We start from the raw sequence: 23,475 nt of genomic DNA, 5'->3' as shown, positions 1-23,475 counted from the left end.
GGGAACAAATGTGAAAGATCAAAAGGAGATCTCACCTTCGTAAACAGGCTTTTGGTGAGGTTTTGGCTGTCTCTGCCTCCTTTTCTTCATCTTCCATCTGACATTTCATTAGAAAATCCTGGTACTTCCACATTCTGGGGGTGGGGTGGGGGGAAGGAAATTCTAAACAGGGAAAGGAATAAAATATTGGGGCTGCAAATAGGACTCCACCGTGCACTTCTATATGACTGCTAATTCAGAGAGGTTTCAAATCTGTTGCTTGTTTTTTCAATCTGGTATTTATGTCGGCCTGTTGGTTTGCTTAATGGGAAGCAGAGCTGGTACAATGGGATAGTTTTAACCATTAGTGCCCTGCTGCTCCCTTAAGCACATGCTTTTATCAGTATTCACTTGTTCAGCCACGATTCTGTGACGTCCATTGCAGTGAGTGAGTCAGAAGCCACAAGCTAACAGGTCTAGTCCTTCCCACCGTCACCTAGGAAACCATCGCATCATCCACAGGAAATGCAGGCCCCAATGGGGAGTGTGCCCACATCGGGTTATGAAGCTGGCAATGAGTGTTTCAAAAGAGGTCAAATGATATTGCACAGAATCTCGGTCTAGGGTGGGAAGTGGATCCAGCCTTGTAGGCATGGATCGAGGACTATTAGGCAGAAATACCAGGAGAAATAAACCAGCTGAAATCATGTCTGATTTCTGCTTTATAAGAAATTTACCAAGGGCAAGGGGTATTGGAGACACGGTAAATGTGGACAGTGTGTGCAGGGAGATGAGGAAATTGACAAGCCATGAAACCAGGCTTTCTGCTGAGTGAAATATATATTCCTTTTCTGCGGTCACTCTCCCTTGAGTTCAAAAAGCGATGGCGAGTTCCTTCAGAGAAAACCACACCCTGAGTCTCATGCTCATTGGAGTTTTTCTGCCTGTGCCTTTTTCTCTCCCTTTTTGATCACTATGGCTCAGCCGAGTCCACTGGTTGTCGTCTTTCTAGATAGCTGAACATACGCTTGATACAACTGAGAAAAATTACCTGTACACTTTCATGTTGTTTCATGAGCTTCATGTTTCCAGGCAGATTTACACTCTCATACTGCTACGGGCGGAAGATACGTGGTAAAAATACAATGTGAGCTGTCCCAGAACTTCCTGGTGTAAACCCAAAGAACCCTAGAAAGAGGAAAAGAAACAACAACTCAAGATGTCACCTGGTCCAACCACCTCATTTTTCACATGAGAAATGAGTCCCAGAGAAGTGACTTGTGCAAGGTCATACCGCGAATTAGTGTCTATGTTGAGGGAGGGGAAAAGGAGAGAGAAAAGGGAGGACGCTGAACCACAAGCTCAAAATGAGTCACCAGGTGATATGCGCCTGGTAAGCTGTGGTAACTGAAGTATGGAGTCCTGACTTCAGAGGGGCAATGGGACCTTCCCAGGCTGGTCAGAGTTACCGAGAGGGTGGCAGTTCTGTCCTGAGTACTCAGTGAACAGGGAACAACGACAAACTGAAATGTACTCAGAGGAGGGTGATGACAGTTTTAGGACCCATAATCTAAGAAGAACAATGAAAAAGATTAGACGATTTAGCTTGGAGACCAGAGGATGTGCCATGGAGGGGTGGGAGAAGGCATTGTCAAATAATTGAAAGGCTGTCTTCAAGCGGGCTCAGACTGACTTTGTATGACCGCGAAGGGCAGTCCCAAACTGGTACAAGTGAAAGGGTGATGGGGTTTAGTTCCGTATAAGTAATTTCCCAGTAATTCAAGCTGATTGAGATGTATTAAACTGACCAGTGGGGTAGTGAATTAATTCTTTATTTCCATGGGTGTTCAAGTATTCATTCATTGAAAAACATTGATTGCGCACCTGCTGTCTACCAGTCATTGGGCTAAAGGGACTTTAAGGTTGTCATCTGTGTTAATTAAAGCAATACGAGCTGCAGTATTAAATCTGTATACCGTGTTTCCCCGAAAATAAGACCTAGCCGGACAATCAGCTCTACTGCATCTTTTAGAGTAAAAATTAATATAAGACCTGGATTTATTTTACTATAATATAAGACCAGGTGTTATAATATAATATAATATAATATAATATAATATAATATAATATAATATAATATAATATAATATAATATAATACTGGGTCTTACATTAATGTTTGCTCCAAAAGACACATTAGAGCTGATGGTCCAGCTAGGTCTTATTTTCGGGGAAACATGGTATCAAACCTAAAACTGTCTTGTGGCTCAGACACGATAGGAAAGTTATTTCTCACTGATGCAACATCCAAAATGGGTGGATGGCTCCCTTCCAAGGGCTAGTTCTAGGAAACAGGCCCTTCCATCTTGTAATTCTGCCGTCTTCAATGTGTGGTTTATGGGGTGGTTCTGGGCCTTAACATCCTGCTGAGAGACAGGGAAAGAATGTGGGGAGAGTTTTATGGGCTGGGCCTGGAAGTGGTGCACAGAAACTCCGCTCCCGTTCTCTCTACCCAGTAGAATTTAGTCGCATGGCCACATCTCACTGCAAGAGGCTTTAAACTGCAGTCCTGTGCTTGGGAAAAAGAGGAAACAGGTTTGATGACTGACTAGCAAAACTTTCACCACACTATCCAACTCTAAGCTCCTCTAATGATGGTGGCAGAACCAAGACAGCAAATTTAAAACTTTCTTGTTTAATGCCAATGTCATTCTCACGTTTACATTAAATGTCTTCCTTTTGAAGGTCTGCTAGTCAATATACAGAGGGTGTCAACAAAATTATACACATTTTAAGAAAGGAAAAAAGTGTATTAAAATTGTAGTACTCAATATATCCCGATAACAAAAGATGAATACAAGTCACGTTTGACTTCTGCAATGACAAGAGGTGCTCAGAGTGGTTACCTTCAGAGTCCAGACACTTCTGATGATGGCGAACTACTGCTTGAGCCACGCTGACTAAAGTGTCCACTAGTATACATTTTGTTGGTCACCCTCTTTATATTGTTAAAGAAAAACAAGGTAGAGGACGATGTATATAGTATGCCACTGTTGTGAATGAAAGGAGGAAAAATAATGATAATATTTATTTGTATTTGCTTGCATAAGTCTGAAGAAACAATGGAAGGATACACAACAATCCACAGGAACCAGGATTGGGGCAAGAGGGATGGAAACATCTGTGGGAGTAAAACTTCTCCGTGTATGACTTCAGATATTATTTACTTAATTAAATATAAAAGTATATAATTTTAAAAAAATATTTCCATTGAAGAAGAGTTTTTCACTGATGATCTCTTTCTGTTTTCAAGTCAAGAGAAGCTTGAGAAAAGGACTATTTGGGAACACAAGCAGGGCATAACTTAGGAGCCAGAGGTAACAATAGTGATAAATATGATGCCTTTTCTATGCCAATGAGCCTGTACTGGATTAATTAGGTTTTTCAAAAGAAAGCAAAAGACTAATGATGCAACAGGTTCGTTTTATGTGGAATCATCTGAAAGTCTCAGAGTGTTTTATATCCTACATCTTTGTTTATTTTCATAACAGTCTTAGCAACTATGACACAAAAGGTTTAAATTAATTTCTTGTTTTGTAAGATACTGTCAGAGCCAAGAATAGAAGTTTAATTGTTGACAATTCATGTTAGACTTGTAGGTCAACCCTCTTCATTGCTGGGGAGCATCAAATTGGAAGTATGTGATAAAAATCCTCTTATGTTTTATAGCACTTTCATAAATTTTTTCTTATTTAGTTTTCCCATCTGCTATGTGAATTCACTGGGACTGGTATTATCTTTAGAGATGAAAAACAATAGTGGCCACTATAAATAAAGTTAAAAGGCTAATGAAAAGTTGAGGGAAAGAGGACTCTCCTTAATATATGAAGAGCTATTACAAATCAATTATTATAAAAGGCAAATATTCCAATAGAAATATTGGCAAAAGATATGCATTCAAAATTGTAGAAAGAGATCTCAATAACAACCCAATAAACATATTAAATATTTTCTATCCTTAAAATGAGTAACGATAAAAGAAAAATAGTAGCTAGTACTGATAAAGGTACATGGAAACAGGAACACTGATATTTTTCTGGAAAGGATTTCAATTGACAAAACCTTTCTGAAGGAAAATTTGGAAATATATTAAAACTTTAAACATGTTCATAACACTGTCACCTAGTAACTTTATTCTACTAACTTATTGTAATGAAATATTCAGAGAAACGTAACACTTTATGCTAAATCATATTAATATTAATATACTTATGACTTCAGCAAAACGTGGATCACATGACATAGTAAGGAAATGGAATACCAAGCTTCCATTAAAAAAACCGAGTTAAAAAATTAACTCAAAGCTAAAAGGAAAATCCCACTACCCAGTGTTAAATAAAAAAGCATGATTCAAATAATAATAAAAAAAAATCAGAGAAATGTATATACACATATGTACACCTTACAAACAGATGAATTCTGAAAGAATTCAGCCACCCTTTGAGAATAGAGCTTTACCACACCTGGGTTTTAAATGCTTGAACACATCTTTAGCCCTTACCCGAATTAAGATTTGGATTGTAGGCATTCAAAGTTGATGCCAGTGCTCTAATCACACACTCCAAATTATTTCCATTTCTTGGATTACTTTTCCTCATTTCTTGCCGATTGCTGTTCATTGCATAGACCCAGCCAGTGTTTTTGACATGTTTTGGATCTCTTTGTCTTTCAGGATCACCCGTATTTACTGATGATCCATCTCTTCCTCAAGTGTAACACTGGCGATTTTTCTTACCACATTTCAATTTGTTTGTCTCTTTTCCTCATAATCATGAGCCTCTTCTCAATAACACATTCAACATTCTCATTGCTTTTGCAATTATCAGAACATACTGGGGTTAATAATGTTGCAAAACACCCCAAATAAAATACAGCCAGACTTCTAGTAACATAAAACTCGTTGGCCAACGCTTGAAAAACTGTGTCCAACTACTGTTGCCATCTGCTGGGGGCAGGGAAAGTTGAGACACTTTTGCTTTGGGAGCAAATTATTTTTGATCTCAGTGAAAGTTCATGGGTGGACATGCTGCCATAGAACTCCTGCCTTTTCCATTGCCATGGTGCCATTCTGGTGAAGTCATTCATGACACTAGTCATCAAATCACATATAAATATGTAATGAACCAAAGTGATTTTTAGGTAGCTCAGTTGGTTTGGGTTGTCTGACGTGGATTTGATCACCATGTGGGTTATTTAGCACACAGAGAAAAACTGTTTCACACAGGTAGTCTAGACGTACATCCAGCGATCTCACAAATACATGCTCTTCGGGGAGCATAGATATAGTGTGGGGTGGAGCAGTCATGTCATTTCAGGACAGTCCATACAGGACAATGCGGTTACCCACCCTTCCTAACAATATGTGACCCTGCAATCTTCTAACTCAAACCCTCAATTAGCCATTAATATGAGACAACACACCCTCGTCATATATTCAAAATGAGAAGGAAAAAAAAGTCTATCAGCAGATTGGATCACGATGTTCTCCAAATGTGAAATACTAAAGAAAATCACAAGAGGCTCCTTTTCTCTAATTGAAATCTTTAGAAAAAGAGGGTGGTACCTCATTTACCTCTTCTCTCCAGCGACCTGATGACAATGAACTCCTATTGAGTTCGTATTCTGAGATTTGCCAAAGAGCAGGTCACTGTCACCAGAGAATGTTACCCATTGGTTGAAGTACAGAAGGCTACCTACAGATTCACAACTCCGTTGCTGTCCTCAAATGCAATTTTCTCCCTCTGTTTTCAGAATCCACTCTTCCCTCCAACGCCAGCACTGCAAGCGGTTCTCTAAATAACACCGTGTCCCTGGCCTCCTATTTGAGTGTTTCAGCAGGGCTCCTTTGAGGTCTGCCCCCCACCGGCTTTTCTTCGTTTGTCTGAGTCAGCCATGAGTCACCTCACTCATTAGCGCAACTCAGAATGCCTCTCGTCCTCTGGGTCCCTTTTGTCTCCCTTCTTATAACTAGTTTCCTGGCAGCCTAAGATCGGTGGCCAACCTTGAAGCTAGGGGCTGGGTCCCTACTGATGGCCTGTCTGCGCAGTAGAGAGGCTGGCAGACAGCAAGTAAAATGAAAATGATGATGACTGACGGCAATGATGATGGCGCCCACGTTGCTTCAGAAGTACTTTAATGGCCAGATTGAGTACTTCTCTGCCTCTGCCTGTGACAGCTCATGGGACAGGATGGGGTCCTTAATTCTCCATCCCTTCTTTCTCTTCCTCGTCTCTTCTTTCCCTCCTCACCCTCCCCCCACCCCACAAACACACCTGTGAAGTACAAGGTGAAATCTTACGGACTCCACTCTGTGAAAAGGGCAAAGGGCAATGTCTTTACACTGGTAGGCACTCTTTTCTCCAGCCTTTTCAGATTGGTTATTCTCATTGGTAGGCATTTCATTTTACATTCCCAAAGCTTGCCCTTTTGTGAGAGGTGGACCAGAGCGGACAAAAGAAAAGGATTTATGCCTTGTTGGTGCCTCCTGGGCATTGAAAGAAGCCTCGTGAAAAGATACTAACAAGAAACTCTAAATTCTCTCTAGAAAATACCAACCCACTGTTAATACTTCATCAGTCTTACACAAGCCCTTTGTAAATGGTGGATACTTTACTCAGCTGGACAGGGACTGGTTTTCAGTAAGTCAGACAAGCTACTTTTGAAAGGGACTCTGAGATCATCATGCTGTCCAGCCTTTCAGTCCATCAGCAGACAGTGACGAAGCACGACAGTGAGTGAACCCTGAGCCAGGGCCCCTCAGGCCGTGTTCCTCAAGCTTCACTGTGCAGGCACATCACCAGGGAAGCTTAAAATGCAGATTCTGGTTCAAGAGGCCTGGAATGTGGACTTGAGGTTCTGCATTTCTCTCAAGTCCCTGGAGATGTCCACCTGCTGCCCACAAACCACACTTTGAGTAGCAAGTGCTGCACAGAGCCAGTCTGACCTTGAAGCTAGGGGCTGGGTCCCTACTGATGACCGGTCTGCTTGGTAAAGAGGCAGACAGACTCTGTGATGCTGCCCGATGCATCCTCCTCCTCAGCTGCTGCTGTTTGATCCACGGAAGCACAGGCACTGCTGACTTATCTTCCCAATGCTCTTGCCTTTCTCATGTCTTTGCCCCCAGTGGAGGGTGTTAACATGGCAAAATTCAGGTTTGGGGTCTGGGCAAGAAAAGGTCTATTTAGTCTATGAAGTCTGGCCTAGGCCATTTTATCAAAGAGCTATGGACTCACATTTTAGACAGAGTCTTTCTTTGCTTGCTACAGAGACCTCCTTTTTATGCCAGTTCGTATTCTTTGCCAATTTTTCTGTTGGGATCTTTGTACTTTAATTATTGAGTGGTAATACTAGCACTTGATTAAAATATTAAGGGAAATCTTTTCTCCCCCCCAGTGAAGATTCTTTTTAGTCTTTTAATTTTCTCTGTTAATGTTGGAGTTAGGAATCTCAGACTCTAGGCTAACATTAATTTTCTTGCTAATCTGAGCAAGCCCCTTCACCTATGGTGACACGATTCCTTTTCCTGCAAATGGAGGCAGTCATGACTACGTATCTCAGGGAACTGCTGAGTATAGAAAGAAAGTTCATGTAGGAGGGTGCTCTGTAAACACAGGACATGAATACTTTGTTTTCAGAGCTTGTATTAACCTGGTCGTCTTATTGAATCTAGTGTGGGTCATCGCTAACTGGTGTTAACAAGTGAAAACCTGTTGTGTTTTGTGTTTGGTTTTGGGTAAGCAAACGTGTATTGAGAACTTGTAAGTATTATAAGGGCTGGTCTAGGTTTTAGGAGTATTAACATATATGAAGTAGAATTAGAAGCTGCTTATTCAGAACTTTATATGCATAAAGGTGCTTATAATTTCTGTATCCCTTTCGCTTTCTCAACTATTCTTTCTAAGTTGTCGACACATGAGATCCCTTACCGCTCCTGGTATGTCCAGGTAAGAAACCACCTCAAAACTGGGGCGAATGGCCTGGTTGTTTCTTGGTTTTTACACTTGCTGTCTCATCTCTGCTAGAACCTTATACTTGTTAAAATTGTTTACTTGTATGGTAGGAGTTATGAGTAATAGTATTCCAATTTAAATGGATAGGTTTGCCTAGCTTTGAGAAATAGAAAATTTGTACTTTCTTCCCCATCTATGATGTTCAGTGCCTGTAAGTTCTCTCCACTACTGTCTGTTAAAAAAAAAAAAAAAAGTCAGTAAAATAGAAATATCTGGTAATACTGTGTTTTGTCTCTAGTTGAGATTAGTTTTTTAGTAGTCAAAGGAAAGAACCTCTAATGCAAATTTTAACTATCATCCAGGTAGAGAATATTTCTCCATTATTCTTCCTATACTTCCTTATGGGTCCCTACACGGAGCATAGATTTAAAAAAAAAAAGTCAATTCTATTGAATCCCATCCATTTGCCAAGCATTGTGCTCAGTGCTTTCACATTCATTTTCTTATCTAATGGATCTTTTGCTTTCTCACTGCAGGGAAAAAAGTGAGATTGTGCCTTTACTTTGCCGCCTTCTCTGCCCGGAGTCCTTGCTGCTCCCTGTCTGTGTAAGCCTTACACTGGTAGCAAGAGAACTCAGCATGTGGCGAAAACCATTCTTTTTTCATCTCATCCAGGTTCATGGCAAAAAGTTGGTCAGTTTCTCATTTCTGGAAGATGAGAGGTGTTGATTTACAGAGAAGTGACTGGATCAGGGTGGAAGGCCAAATGCTTTAACAGCACCCCGTGCACCCACCTGGGTGGGTACCTACCTCTAGTAAGAGGTCTCTCTTTTACTGGCTTCTTTCCCAAGTAATCCCTTGAAATCTCTGGGGAAAGGATCCTTATACATCCTACTCCCCCTATGATTTATTTCTTTATGTATGACCATAGGCCCTTTACCACTTCCATCACCCAGAAAAAAAAAAAAAAAACTGCCTTGGGGAAACATAACCGATCTTATCTATTCCTGAGATTATCTGCCATTTTCTCCTCTTACCGTGATTCTAAATCTTGGACTCCACTAAGGAAAACATAGCCTCAGTGAAGTTGCCTAACCAGTGAGAAAGGAATCTTCCCTGGGCAATGAGGGGGGCTGACCTGCTATCTCAGCCCTTAGGAATGGCTCTCCAGCTGCTGACAGAGACCACACGGGTTCAGCCATGAGGTCGGCAGGCACCTCCCCAGTAACTAATACAAAGGAAGGAACCAGGACCAGTCAGAGCTGAGCTGGGGTAACTGACCCATTTATAGAAGTTTCCCCAAGGACAGTCACCAGCAGTCCAAGTCACAGTGACCTGGCAGTACAGCAAACTCAGAGATGCTCCAATCTGGTGAATGAATGGTGTCCAACAACAAAAGACTCTGGAAAAGGATATACTTATAATCATCAAGTGGCGGCACTTTTCTTCCAGAAGCTTACTCTTCATTCTTTCACTTATATAACAGACATTTGAGTGAATATGCCAGGCACTGAGCTACAGGTTGGCATACTCTGCCCTCTGGGAGCTGACAGTTCAGCAGAAAGGCATAAAAGGACTAAACATAGGAGCTCTAGAACTTAAAAGAGGCACTTAAAATTCAAGAGACAGGAAAGCTTCCCTAAGAGTTTGTGAAAGGCTTACACAGAGGGGAAGGAGGAAGGACATTCCAGGTGGAGGAGGCAGCAGTGCATATTGGAGAGGTAAAGTGGTTTGGTACGGCTGAGGTCAGAATATGCAAGGGAAGGAGCAAGAAATGATTCAGGAAAGGTCAGCAGTGGTCAGATTATAAAGGTGCAATCTTGTGTGTCGTGCAAGAGGGTCTGAAATCTATCCTAAGGCAATGGGCACCACTAATGGACTCTCTATGGGGAAGGATATGTCAGATCTGCTTTTTCAGGAAGTTTTCTCACTGGTTAGAATTTGGAGATTGGATACAAGGGAAGCAAGCATGGAAGTAGGAGGACTAGGTTGGAATTGCAGTAATTGAAGGAGGAAATAATGTGGGCCTGAACTATAGGAGAGGTCATAGGGAAGCAGAGAAAGGTGAGTTTGAGCGATACAATGTAGGTTGCACCAACTGACCTTGGTGGAGCCTGAAGTACTCAGAACGGCTCTCAGCTCTGGTGGGTGGGGGAGACAGGGAAGGAGAAAGCTTACTGGAAGAAGAGGATGAGTTCAGGTTGTAGCAGGAACCCAGGGCAGAAACCCTCCCACTGGCCTGAATATCATTGGAGGAGTTCATGGCTACTCAGTGCCAGTGGGGACTCCCCGGGTGTACCCCACATGAGGCTTAAGGATGATTTCAGACCCTACTGACTACAGAGGATGGAGCTCCTAACACAGGCTCCTACTAAGAAGCCTCACTTATTAAGACTGAATCTGTGCAGGACTGAGGCTGCAGAAGAGAGGTCTTCAGAACCTGCAGCCAAGCAGGGTCTGACAACCAGTTTCCATGGAGACGTGGTGTGCGCAGGAGGGAGTGAGTAGGAGGGCTGATCCATTCCAGAGCCTTGGGTCACAAGGCTGTGGTGGGCTAACAGATAAACAGGAAAAAGACAGTCAATCAGAAAAGGATGCTCAAAACTACTGGCAGTTAATTGGGGTTGTATCGTCATAATTCTATATTAAGTCTAACAATCCAGAAGGATTAGAGTAAGCCACTTCACGATCCTGCTAGTTATTTCAGGTACCACTTAATGAGGGCACACAGAAGTGGATGCCAACTCAGGCTAACTCTAAATGTTATACACACACCATAAACCTCTCTGTATCCCTGCACTCTAAGTAGCTACATCCTATTTCCAACTTTCTGGAGAAACAGGCAGAGATAGGGGAAGTTAAAATTTTTGTTTTTGTTTGCCATGCTGATGGCAGTAATAATAGTCAGGAAATCTTTGGAGCTCTTTGGGAAAATTCAGGTGCTGGCCAAGCCCCAGATTAGATGGTATTATTAAACAATTTGAGGAACATTCTGGACAGACAGCCGGCAGCAGTGGGGCCCCAAGTGTGTGTGTGTGTGTGTGTGTGTGTGTGTGTGTGTGTGTGTGCGTGTGTTAAAATACACATAACATGTAGTTTGCCATTTTGACCATTTTAAAAGGTACAATTCAGTGATATTAAGTATATGCATAATCTTATGTAACCATCACCACTATCTATTTCTAAAACTTTACTATCATTCAAAACAAAAACTCTGTAGTCATTAAGCAATAACTCCCAAGGGCCTCAAATGTTTTGAACAACTTTATTGTGCTGTGAAAAGTCTGTCTACCTGGCGGGACGATGGTTTGGCTGCTACAAGTAAGAAAACTGGGCTGATTTTGGTTTGGTCAGTTGCTCTCAATTCAGACCTGGAGTTTTTTTGGACAAAGAATCCTTGTTCTGTGGGTAAATTTATTAAAACTAGTCTCTGGAGGGAGATTGATTTTAACCATCTTAATGACTGATGGGACTTCCTAACTTTGATCTCCACGGTATTCAAATGGCTTGTGGCAGTACTTACTAACAAGTCAGTAAAAATTAAGTCAGGGACACAGGCACTCATAAAAATCCTATTGGAGGCAAACTTCATTCCAAAGATAGCTGGGTTTTCGGTAAGATTCAATACTGAAGTCATCTTGGGCCCAGGCTTTTCTTTGTGGGAAGTTTTAAATTCCTAAGTCAATCATTTTATTTGTTATGGTTTATTATGAGTTCTATTCCTCAGTTTGGGAAGTTTTTGTCTTTCAAATAATTGGTCCATTTTATAAAAGTTATCTAATTTATTGGCATGCAGTTATTCACAGTATTTTCCTTTTTATTAGTATAATCCTTTGTATTTATGTGGGGTCAGTAGTAATGTCACCTTTTGTTTCTGATTTTAGTAATTAGAGCTTTCTTTCTTTTGTTTTTGTGGTCAGTCTAGCTAAAGGTTTGTAAATTTTGTTGATCTTTTTCAAGAACCAATTTTGGTTTTCTTCATCTTCTCTTCTGTTTTGCTTATTCTTTGTTTCATTAATTTCCACTCTAACCTACTATTTCCTTTCATCTGCTTGATTTGGGTTTAGTTTGCTCTCCTTTTCCGAGTTTCCTAAAGTAGAATGATTTGAGATCTTTTTCTTTTCTTTTTTTATTTTTCAATATAGGCACCTACAGTTATAAATTTCCCTTTAAGCACTGCTTTGATACATTCCATAAGTTTTGGTATATTTTGCTTCCATTTTCATTCATCTTAAAGGACTTTTTTTTTCATATCCCTTTTAATTTCTTCTTTGACCTATTGGTTATTTAGGAGTGTATAATTTAATATTCACATATTTGTGAATTTACCAAATTTCCTTGTCTTATTGAGGCTTATTTCTTTCCATTGTGGTCAGAAGTCATGTTTTGTATAATTTCAAATCTTTTAAATTTATTGGGGCTTGTTTTATAGCCTAGAATATAGTCTAACCTGAAAGATAGTCCATATTCACCTGAGAAGAATATATTCTGCTGGTGGTGGTTACAGCATTTTATAGATGTCTGTTAGGTCTAGTTGGTTTATAGTTTTTTTACAAACTGTATAACACATTGTTATAAAACATGATTTTATGTCATTTAAAGAAGTTGAGAAAAGAAAGGACAGCAAGTTATATTTAGTTTGTTACATCAACCTTCTTATTTATCATTTCTGGTTCTCTTCATTTGTTCCTGTGGATTTGAGTTACCATCTTGTAACTCATTTCTTACTCAAATACAGTTTTGTTCTCACACACCTCCTTTGTGCTAGCATTGTCAAAGATATTTTTATACAATTGCTTTATAGATCATTTAAGAAAATAAAGGAGAATAAATATCCATTGGTGTACTGTCTTTCATAATCACATTTACCAGCACTCTTTGATTTTTGGGTGGATTTGAATTATTGACTGGGGTCACTTGTGTTAAGGCTGAAGAACTTCCTTGATTCTTTTTCTTTTTTTTTTAATTCATTGGGGTGACAATTGTTAGTAAAATTACATAGATTTCAGGTGTACAATTCTGCATTACATCATCTACAAATCCCATTGTGTGTTCACCACCCAGAGTCAGTTCTCCTTCCATCACCATATATTTGATCCCCCTTAAGAACTTCCTTGATTCTTATAACTCCAGTTAGCTAGCAATGAATTCTCTCGGATTTTGTTTCCCTGGGAATGTCATTATTTCACTTTCATTTTTGAGAGAGTTTTACTAGATAAAAGAGTCTTAGTTGACAAATTTTTTTTTCCTTCCCAGAACTTTGAATATGCCATCTTAGTGCCTTCTGACCTCCGTTGTTTTTGGTGAAAAGTCAGATGTTAATCTCACTTGGGTTCCCTCGTATGTGATGAGTTGGGTTTTTTTTCTGGTTGTTTTCAAGATTTTTCTCTTTAAATTTCTCTTTCAACATCTTTAGAATGATGTATTTGGATGTGGGTCACTTTATGTTTTTTCTGTTGGGGTTAGTTGAGCTTCTTGGATGAGTAAATTAATGTTTTTCATCAAATTTTACAAATCTTCAACCATTATTTCTTCAAATATTTTTTCTGCTTCTCTCCTTCTCCTTCTGGTACTCCCATTGTGCATATATTGATATGCATAATGGTATCCCACATTTCTCTGAGGTTCTGTTCATAGTTCTTCATTCTTCTTTCTCTTTGTTCTTGAGATCAAATATCTCTCTGTCTTCAGGTTTGCTGATTCTTTCTTCTGCCAGGTCAAATATACTATAGAGGCTCTGTAGTGAATTTTTTCTTTTGTTGTTGCACTTTTTAAGTTCACACAGTATCCATTAGGTTCTTTAAAAAAATAGTAAATAATTTATATTTCTTTAGTGATTATTTTATGAGACATTGTCATCATACCTTCTTTTGCTTCTTTAAGCATGGTTTTCTTCAGTTCTTTGAACATATTTATTATAGCTGCTTTGAAGTTTTTGCCAAGTTGGGTATCTGGGCCCTGTCACAGAGATTTCTGTTGACTGCTTTTTTTTCCTCCTATGTATGGGTCACATCACACTTTCCTGTTTCTTTGCATGTATCATAATTTTTTGTTGTTGTTGAAAACTGGACATTTTAGATAATATATTGTAGCAACTCTGGATACTAATACCCTTGAACTTAACTTTTTTGTTTATTTTTGAGCTTATAAACCTATTGGTATAGTTTGCTTTTTTATTTGTTTAGTGACTTAGATTATTTTAGTAAAATCTATCTCCCTGCAGTATGATATAGATGTTGTTGCTCCTTAGAAGGTGCACGCTTGGTCATGTGTACACATCCTGGGATGACAGTGATTTTAGCGCAGCTCTCCTGGACTGTCTCTATCCTTGATCTCTGTTAAGTGTCTTGCCTCTGTTGGTCTGATCACTAGCAGTTAGGTTCTTCATTGTTAAATTTTACCAAAATATAAAGAATTAATACAAATTCTTCACAAACTCTTCCAAAAAATAGAAGAGGAAGGAACACTTCCCAACTCATTTTTTGAGGCCAGTATTATCCTGATACGAAAGCCAGAGATCACAAAAAAAAGTACAGGACAATATCACTTATGAATGTAGATGCAAAAAAAATTCTCTACATTGTACTAGAAAACTGAATCTAACAACATATTAAAATGACTATACACTCTTAGAGAAAACATAGGACAAAATCTTCACAACATTGGATTTGGCACAGGTAGCAAAAGAAGAATAAACAGATTAAAATTCAGGAAAATTTTTAAATTTTGTATATCAAAAAACGCTACCAACAGAGTAAAAATGCAACGAAGAGAATGGGAGAAACTATTTTCAAAGCACATGTCTGGTAAAGGATTAATATCCAGATCATATAAAGAACTCCTGAAATTCAACAGAAAAACAAAGAACCCAATTCAAAAATGAGCAAAAGACTTGAACAGACATTTCTGCAAAGAAGATATACAAATGACTAATAACCACATGAAAAGTTGCTCAACATCCCTAACCATTAGGGAAATGCAGATGAAACTATAATGAGGTAATATCTAACACTCATTAGGATGGCTGCCATAAAAAAAACAAAAAAACAGAAAACAAGTGTGGCAAGGATATAGAGAAATTGGAGCTCTTGTATCCTGTTGGTGGGAATTTAAAATGGTACAGAAGCTGTGGAAAAACAGTAGGGAGGTTCCTCAACAAATTAAAAATAGAATTACCATATGATCCAGCAAAGTCTCTTCTGGATATATACCTAAAAGAGTTGAAATCAGCATCTTGAATAGATATTTGTATAACCATATTCATAGCAGCATTATTCACAATAGCTAAAATACTGAAGCAACCCAAGTATCCATCGACAGATGAATACATCAACAAAATGTGGCATACACATACAATGGAATATTATTAAGCCTTTAAAAGGAAGGAAATTCTGACTTATGCCACAACCTATAACCTTGAGGATATGCTAGTGAAATAAACCTGTAACAAAATGGCAAATACTGTATGATTCCACCAATATGAAGTCTCTAGAGTAGTCAAAATCATAGACACAGAAAGTAGAATGATGGTTTCCAGGGGATGGGGAAGGAAGAAATGGGAATTTATTGTTTAATGGATATAGAGTCAATATTAGAATACAAAAATAGTTACGAAGATGGATCGTTGTGATGGATGTACAACTTATGGATGTGTTTAACACCACTGAACTGTATACTTCAAAATGTTTAAGGTGGTAAATTTTATGTTATGTGTATTTTACTACAATTTTTAAAAATTGGAAAAAAATGACTGTACACAATGACCAAGTGGGAATTATCCCAGGAATGCAAGGTTGCTTTTACATCCAAAAATCAATTAATGTAATATACCAGATCAACAGAATAAAGGACAAAAACCACATGATCATCTCAACACAGGTATAAAAAAGGATCTAATTAAATTAATATCTATTAATGATAAAACCACTCAACAAACTGAAAATAAAACAGAATATCCTTAACATGATAAAGACCAAGTTAACATCACACTTAACAATGCAAGACTAACTGTTTTCCCCCTAACATTAGGAACAAGAGAAGGATGTCTGGGCTTGCCACTTCTATCCAAGGTTATACTAGAAGTTCTATCCAGGGAAATTTAGCAAGGAATTGAAATAAAAGACATCCAGATTAGAAAGGAAGAAGAAAAAGCATCTCTATTTGTAGATGACATGACCTTGTATATGAAAAATATGAAAAATCCTAAGGAATCAACTAAAAAACTATTACAACGAATAAAAAAAAGTTCAGCAAGGTTGCAGAGTACAAGATCAATATATAAAAGTCAACTGTATTTCTATTCAGTAGCTATGAGCAATCTCCCCCTCAAAATTAAAAAAAACAATTCAGGAAGAGATCCAAGATGGTGCAGTAGGTAAACACTGCCTGCTTTCTTCCATGAACACTTTACAACTAAATTATAGAACCAATCGACCTGGAGAACATCTGAAGTCTGACTGAACAGAAGTTTTATAACTAAGGATATAAATAAGAAGTCACATCCAGACTGGTAGGAAGGGTGGAGATACAAATTGTGCCGGCCCCAAACCTCCGTGTGGTAGTTGAAAATAGGGACAGATATCTTGGCCACCGAGGTACCCCCCGGAGAAGCAAAGGACCCCAGCCCCACTCTGGGGTACTGGTGCTGGGAAGAAGAGCCCCCACAACATCTGGCTGTGAAAAACAGTGGGGATTCCAACTATCTGGGTGGGATGGAAGGTGGCGGGAAACCCAGGTGTCCTCTTAAAGAGCCCGTGCACAGACTTACTTGCAGGCACTCACCTTGGTCTCTAACGAGGGACGGGGACTGGGGGAGGGGCGTCAGAGGCATACAGGGAGCAGACTGAGATGTGTGGTTTCAAGGCCAAGGCTGGAGGACAGTCACAACTTTACATGTGTGGAAGCTTCCTCCCCTGCAGCTGGCAGGTAGGCACCATCTTTAATATGTTGAGTCCGCCCCCTAAGCTTACAGCCAAATCTAAAACTGATTGGTCTGGTGAGCTCTGGGGCTCTGCCCTGCTGATTCACTGGGACCCTGCCCCACTCAACTCCCCCAGTGCCAGAGGCACTTTCTCCTGAGTAGCCAGCCCCACCCAAATTGCACTCTTCCTTGGAAAACTCTCAGGGTCTGCAGGCCCCAAGCAGGAAACCACTGGCCTCAGTGTGCGCTGAGACTTTTGCTGAGTAGTTCCAGACTCAGCACTGGCACCAAACCAGAATCTACATTAACCTTGACCGCAACCCTTCCCACTGTAGTGACTCCCTGAGACCCTGCCTCATCCAACTTGCATACCACACGAAGCTTTACCAGTCGCTGAACCTTAAAGGAGCTGGCAGGTGGCAGCAGGCCTCAGGGTTTCCTGGTTTTTGCGGAGCTACCCCAGGCGTGGTACTGGTGGCAGCCATCTTCGGTTCATAGCATGGCCTCTCCCACGTGCCTCCAGGTTTAGCAAAGCAGTGAAAAACTGCAGATCGATTTATAGCTCCTACCAGGTATTCCCTGGCTGGTTACAGGTAGTGGGGTGACCTGGGCCTGCACTAGAACCCCTCCCAAGAGGCCCTAGAACCAACATACTTGGAGGTTGGTTTCAGACTACAGCAGAGCACCACCTAATTAACCCTACAAGTGGCACATACAAAGGGCAGTCTCAACAGGCATTAGAGCCTGATGGGGCAAATCCCAGTCAGTGCACAGCAGCCCGTAAGCTATGGACGTGGTCAAACCCCACAGCCAATTAGCCTGAGGACCAATCCCACCCACCTCATAGAAAATAAAATACTTAGGAATAAACTTAATAAGAGGAGTTGAAAACTCTTCCTCTGAGAACTACAAATCATTGCTAAAAGAAATTAAAGAATACCTATAGAAATTGAGAGACATTTATGGATCAGAAGACTTAATGTTGTTAAGATGGAAATACTACCAAAATTGATGTACATATTCAACACAATCCCTATCAAAATCCCAGCTGGGTTGTTTTATATTTTTTGCAGAAATCAACAAGCTGATTCTAAAGTTCACATGAAAATCCAAAAGCGTTCAAAAAAAATCTCGAAAAGAGCACAAGTTGGAGGACTGTAATCAAGACAGTATGATACTGGCATAAAGAGATACAGTAGAATGGAATAGAGAGTTCAGAAATAAAACCTCAATTTATGGTCAATTGGTGTTCGGAAAAAGAACAAGTTGGAGGACAGTAATCAAGATAGTGTGATACTGGCATAAGGAGAAGGGAATAGAGTCCAGAAATAAATCGTCACATTTATGGTCAGTTGATTTTTGAAAAGAGTGCCAAGATAATTCAACGGAGAAAGAATGGTCTTTTGAACAAATTGTGCTGGGTCAACTGAATATCCACATGCAAAGCAATGAAAATAGACCCCTTCCTCACACCATACGCAAAAACTAACTCAAGATAGACTGTTGACTTAAATATGAGGTGAAACTATTAAAATTCATCAAAATTTAAACTTTTATGTTTGAAAGGATACCACCAAGAAAGTAAAAAAACATTCTACAGAATGGGAGAAAATATTTGCAAATTATGTATCTGACAAGAGACATGTATTTAGAATATATAAAGAACTCTTATAAGTCAATAATAAAAAAGATGAATCTCCCAGTTTCGAAATGGGCAAAGAATTTGAATAGATATTCCTTCAAAGAAGAGGTGCAAAAGTCCAATAAGCAGATAAGAAGATGCTCCACATCATTAGCCATTAGGGAAATGCAAATCAAAGCAAAATCAGATACGTTTTCATACCCCCTAGGATGGGGTATAATAAAAAAGACAGACAGAATAAGGGTTTTAGACGATGTGGAGAAATTGGAATCTTCATACATAGCTGGTGGGAATGTAAAATGGTACACCACATTGGAAATCTGGCAGTTCCTCAAAAGAGTAAGCATAGAGTTACTATATAACCCAACAACTCTACACCTAGATATACAACCAAAAGAAATTAAAACATATGTCCACACAAAAACTGTGCATAATGGTCATCGCAGCAGCATTCATAGTAACCTAAAATTAGAAACAACCTAAATGTCTACCAGCTAATGAATGGTTGAATAAAATATGATATAGCCACACAATGAATATTATTTGGCAATAAAAAGGAATGAGGTATTACAACATGGACAAAACTTGAAAACATTATACTACATGAAAGCCAGTCACAAAAGACTGATTCCACTTATATAAAATGTTCAGAAAAGCAAATCTATAAAGACAGAAAATAAAGTAAAAGTCTAATTGCTGAGGTCTGATGGAGGAGTTTAAGAGGAAAATGGGAGTCACTGACAATGGCTACAAGGTTTCTTTTTGGGGGTGATAAAACATGCTAAAATTGATTGTGGTTATGTTTGCATAACTGCATACACTAAAAAATATTGAGCTATATAATTTAAATGGGTGAATTGGTATGGAATGTGATATATACTATATCTTAATAAGCTGTTAGATACATAGACAGATGATAGATGATAGATAGATAGATAGATAGATAGATAGATAGATAGATAGATAGATAAATAAACTATTATAACAAGGGATCTAAGAATACCTAAGCCTACGCTTAGTCTACGTATGACCTTTACCCCTTACAGTATAGAGTTAATAGTAATGTAACATTTTGTTAATCAGGTTGCACCTAAAATACTAACGCAGAGCTCTCTGGTAAACTGGCCCACATCTCACAGCCAAAAATAGAAGATTTAAGGGGCATATTTCCTTGCCCTAAGCCCAAACCTGAACCTTGAAATTTTATTAGCCTCCACTGGATGTGATGACACTAGAGTAATCAAAAGCATTTGGGAGAACAGAGGAGAACCAAATGACTGAACTTCATAGCATAAGGGAGAATTGGCCTCCTAATACTGAGGCCACCTAGAAAAAGGAAACAGAAGATAGGAGAGGGAAGGGAAGAGGGAGGGAAGGGAAGGGGAGGGAAGAAAGGGGACTTGAGGGGAGAAGATGAATGGGGAGAGGAAGGGAGGCCCACTCACCCTACTGCTCCCTGTAAACAGGGCCCTATGCCTGCAATCAGAGAGTACTGACTGTCTCCTCTTGCAGATTAGGAAGGAGAGGACAGAAAGATCGACATCCCTCTCCTAGATGATTTGATGTTGGAGGACGATTCCTGACTGAGATACAGAGATGCCTGTAGCAGAGAAGACAGTGGCAAACCAAACCTGAGCAGAATGTCTTGGTGAGTAAGAATGCTTAAGAGTTCCTTGAACATCAAAGACTCATGAAAGGAAGCTGCTCATTTCAAGATTTCCGAGTAAGATTTTCACCCGCAAGGAAATGGCAGAATTATTAAAGCGATTCGTGTTTTATAGCAAGGTGACTACAATGGCTGATATTGTGAAGTGCTTTGTGGATGTTGTCAGATATTGTGGGCAGGAGAAGCCATCCATGTACATTCCCAGAGCTTTTAGGAAGTGCCTGGGGTGGTTATTTGTTTCAAAGCCTTCTTCCTTTCTCTCCTGAGTGCACTTCTAGTCAGGGTACCCTAAAACTCTATCCATGAAGAAGAATAAGGATGGGGGTGAGTTTCCTATTGACCTAGAAGAGACACGACCCAGAGACTTGCTTTCTGGTGCATTAACTTGTAAAAGGGAAATGACCTACAGGGTGCCTTTGGTGAAAACAGCCCTTTCCTCTGTTTCGCTTCCAGAACAACAACAGTCTGACCTTTCAGTGCGATGAAGCAGACCACACCCGAGGGAGGATGTGGGGGTGGCTGGAGAGCCAGTTATCATTGATAGCAATGAATCTCTGTGTAGACTTCCTGCACTCTCATTTTGGATTGACCTTTTTCTCTTCACCCTTCTGAATTTTCTTTTGGGCTGCCTTTTTTTTGTTTGTTTTTTAAATGTGTAAGACCTCGGTGAGATTTACATGACTACGGTCCCCAACACTCACTCATCCTGTGCCACTCACCTTCTTACCCCTGGAAAGTTGGGCCTTCCAGAAAGCATCACCTCAGGATTAACTCATGTTTTCAATTCAGAACTCCAATCACAGTTTGTACAGACAGGTGATTTGTCCATGGTTCCCCTCTCCTTTGCAAACTTCTAGTACATACAGAAAAGGAATCAGAATAGTATAATGAACATCAAGTATAGAACACCTAGATCAAACAATTGCAAAAATGTGTTATATATTCTTCCTTTCTCATCTTTTTTTTCTGAAGGAAGTTAAAGCAAGTTATATACGTACATATAATTTATATACATATTTACGTATTTTTTACCCCTAAATAAAATTTATCTCTAAATAATAAACACATCGGTGTTAGGGAAATGCAATTCCATTATGACACTTAACAAGATTCACATAATTTCTCAACAGCATTCAATGCCCATCCACATTCAAATGTTCCCTATTTGTTCCCATCGTGTCTTTTTTTTCAAATTGTGTGGTAAAATATACATAATGTAAAATGTACCATTTTTGCCATTTTTAAGTGTACAATTCAGGGGTATTAAGTCCATTCACAATGTTGTGCAACCATCACCCTTTCCAAAACTTTTATATTACCCCAAACAAACTCTATAACCTTTAAGAATAACTCCTGATTTCCTCCTCCCCACCCCGAAAGTCTTTTCAAGAGGTTAATGCAAATGAGATCCACATATTTAATTACTTGTTATGTTTCCTAATGGTCCCAACCTAGAGCTGCCGCCTCTGGCCACTCCCACATACATTTTATTTTCATGACATTAGCTTCTTGACGAGGTAATTATTCGATAGAATGTCCCCATCTTCTGGATTTGTCTGATTGTTTTCTCATGGTGTTGTTATATTTGTTCTTCTGTCCTCTGTATTTCTTGTAAGCTCAAAGTTAGACCTAAAGGCTTGATGAGAATCAGGGTAAACATTCCGGTCAGAATTCTTTATAGGTAAAGCTGTGTACTTCCTACTGCATCGGATTGCGCTGTACATCATGTCTGGTTGTCCCCTTATTGATGGAGCTAATGTTAATCCCTGGGTTAAGGTGAGGACAGCCTGTTAAAAAAAAACAGGTTTTTAAAAATGGAGACTGAAAAAAAAAAAAAAGGAGACTGGACGACTTGCAGAGTTTTAAAATGATTATTCCTACTTTGAATGTTCAGATAAAGGGACTCTGAGTTGTTGCGTGGTACATAGGCCACGTTTATCCCGTATAAAGGATAAGAAGATTAAGACGGAAGCTTTATGCTCCTTATGGAGTTGATGCAAGAGTTCAAGTGTATCGCTAAGCGTTTCTGGAATAGGAAGTCTAGCAGAGACTACTTTTTCTCTGGGCCCAGAAGAAGGTGCCCTGCATTTGGTGATTAGCCAGAAGTTAACCATGGGTAAATAGATCTTTGTGCTAACACTTATTAAAGACAGTCAGAACACTCTGGGAATTCAGCTACAGAAGAATCTTTTATGGCATTTAAAAATAACTCTTTGTCCACCTTCCGCTCCTCCCCTCAACAACAACAACAACAACAACAACAACAACAACAACAACACTTTAGACTTTAGAATAAAAAACTAAGAAAGGGCATTTTTCTAAAGATGCAGAATAGACAGATCTTTCGCTGTTCCTTGGGTACTCTTTAAATTTTAGAGTGAGGAAAAACTTTGCATCTGTTCTCTTTCTTTGATGTTTACTTCTTGTCTTTTAGCTACTATAAACTAAACTGATTATTGAAAATATAAGCAACTAGGTTAAAGGATTTCATTATCTAAACTAAGAATTTGGGTTTCTAAGTAAAATATGTTATTTTTAATCTCCAAATAAACACTTTTATTTTACAGCAATTAGATATCCAAGTCAGCTAAATTCTGTTCAAGGTTGCCCTGTATTTCTGGATCCCCAGAGGGGTTGTTGGTCATTATTCCTTGTTTTTTGTGTTTATTTTTGTGATTTTGTTTTTCAGCTAGCACGAAAATAGGGGAGTTGTGAATTTTCTGCATAGCAGGACAGAATTTAACCTAAGGATACTGGACCAACGATTTTCATTTTATTACTGGAATTAGTAATATCCTTTTTCTCCATTTATTCTGTATTTTTTTTTTTTAAAGATTCTGGCTTCAAAGTTACCAAAGCTGGGAAGGGGAGGTGGCAAAGGTCCCTTTAAGGAAATAGTTCTTCCACAATAGCACTGCTAGAAGACCTAGCAACACGTGCCTGTTCCCTCCAATGGGGATTACTACATTCGGTGATGAAGACCTCATCAGTAGTTTATAAGACCCAGCAGTCAGCCTTTTCCCTTTCTCTTATTTGCCGCCTATTTATATTACCACCCCCCACACGTCTTTTCTTCTTATCTCTTACTCCCTTCTCCTCTTCCTCTTCCCCTTCCCTCCCCTCACTCCTTCTTCTCTCCTTGTTCCTTTCTCCCCTCACTCATTCTTTTTACTTCCCTTCTTTGCCACTCATCCTAGGCTGTCATGCTTCGGTGACTCCCCGTTTTGCTACCAAAGCTTGTGTTCCCAAAGGATTCCCTG

At 39.4% G+C, this 23,475-nt stretch overlaps 1 protein-coding gene and 1 long non-coding RNA gene across 5 annotated transcripts in view; one reads left to right on the top strand and one right to left on the bottom strand.

Moving 5' to 3' along the window:
- Nucleotides 1-23,475, top strand: part of MKLN1 (muskelin 1) — a 261,571-nt gene that overhangs the window by 63,736 nt on the left and 174,360 nt on the right. Inside the window, exon 3 of the mRNA XM_033099259.1 lies at nucleotides 20,062-20,197. Coding sequence (XP_032955150.1) covers nucleotides 20,190-20,197 — 8 coding nt within the window. The 5' untranslated portion in view covers nucleotides 20,062-20,189. The remainder of the gene's footprint in view (nucleotides 1-20,061; nucleotides 20,198-23,475) is intronic.
- Nucleotides 1-23,475, bottom strand: part of LOC117018314 (uncharacterized) — a 78,589-nt gene that overhangs the window by 17,711 nt on the left and 37,403 nt on the right. For all 4 annotated transcript variants that reach the window (XR_004422209.1, XR_004422211.1, XR_004422210.1 and 1 more), the window contains 3 exons: nucleotides 20,935-21,068; nucleotides 1,031-1,167; nucleotides 36-162 (listed from right to left, as the gene is read on the bottom strand). This is a non-coding gene — a long non-coding RNA (uncharacterized LOC117018314). The remainder of the gene's footprint in view (nucleotides 1-35; nucleotides 163-1,030; nucleotides 1,168-20,934; nucleotides 21,069-23,475) is intronic.

The sequence above is a fragment of the Rhinolophus ferrumequinum genome, chromosome 26 (assembly GCF_004115265.2).
Source record: "Rhinolophus ferrumequinum isolate MPI-CBG mRhiFer1 chromosome 26, mRhiFer1_v1.p, whole genome shotgun sequence".
Taxonomy (NCBI): domain Eukaryota; kingdom Metazoa; phylum Chordata; class Mammalia; order Chiroptera; family Rhinolophidae; genus Rhinolophus; species Rhinolophus ferrumequinum.
This window is presented reverse-complemented; position numbering and strand designations above follow the sequence as displayed.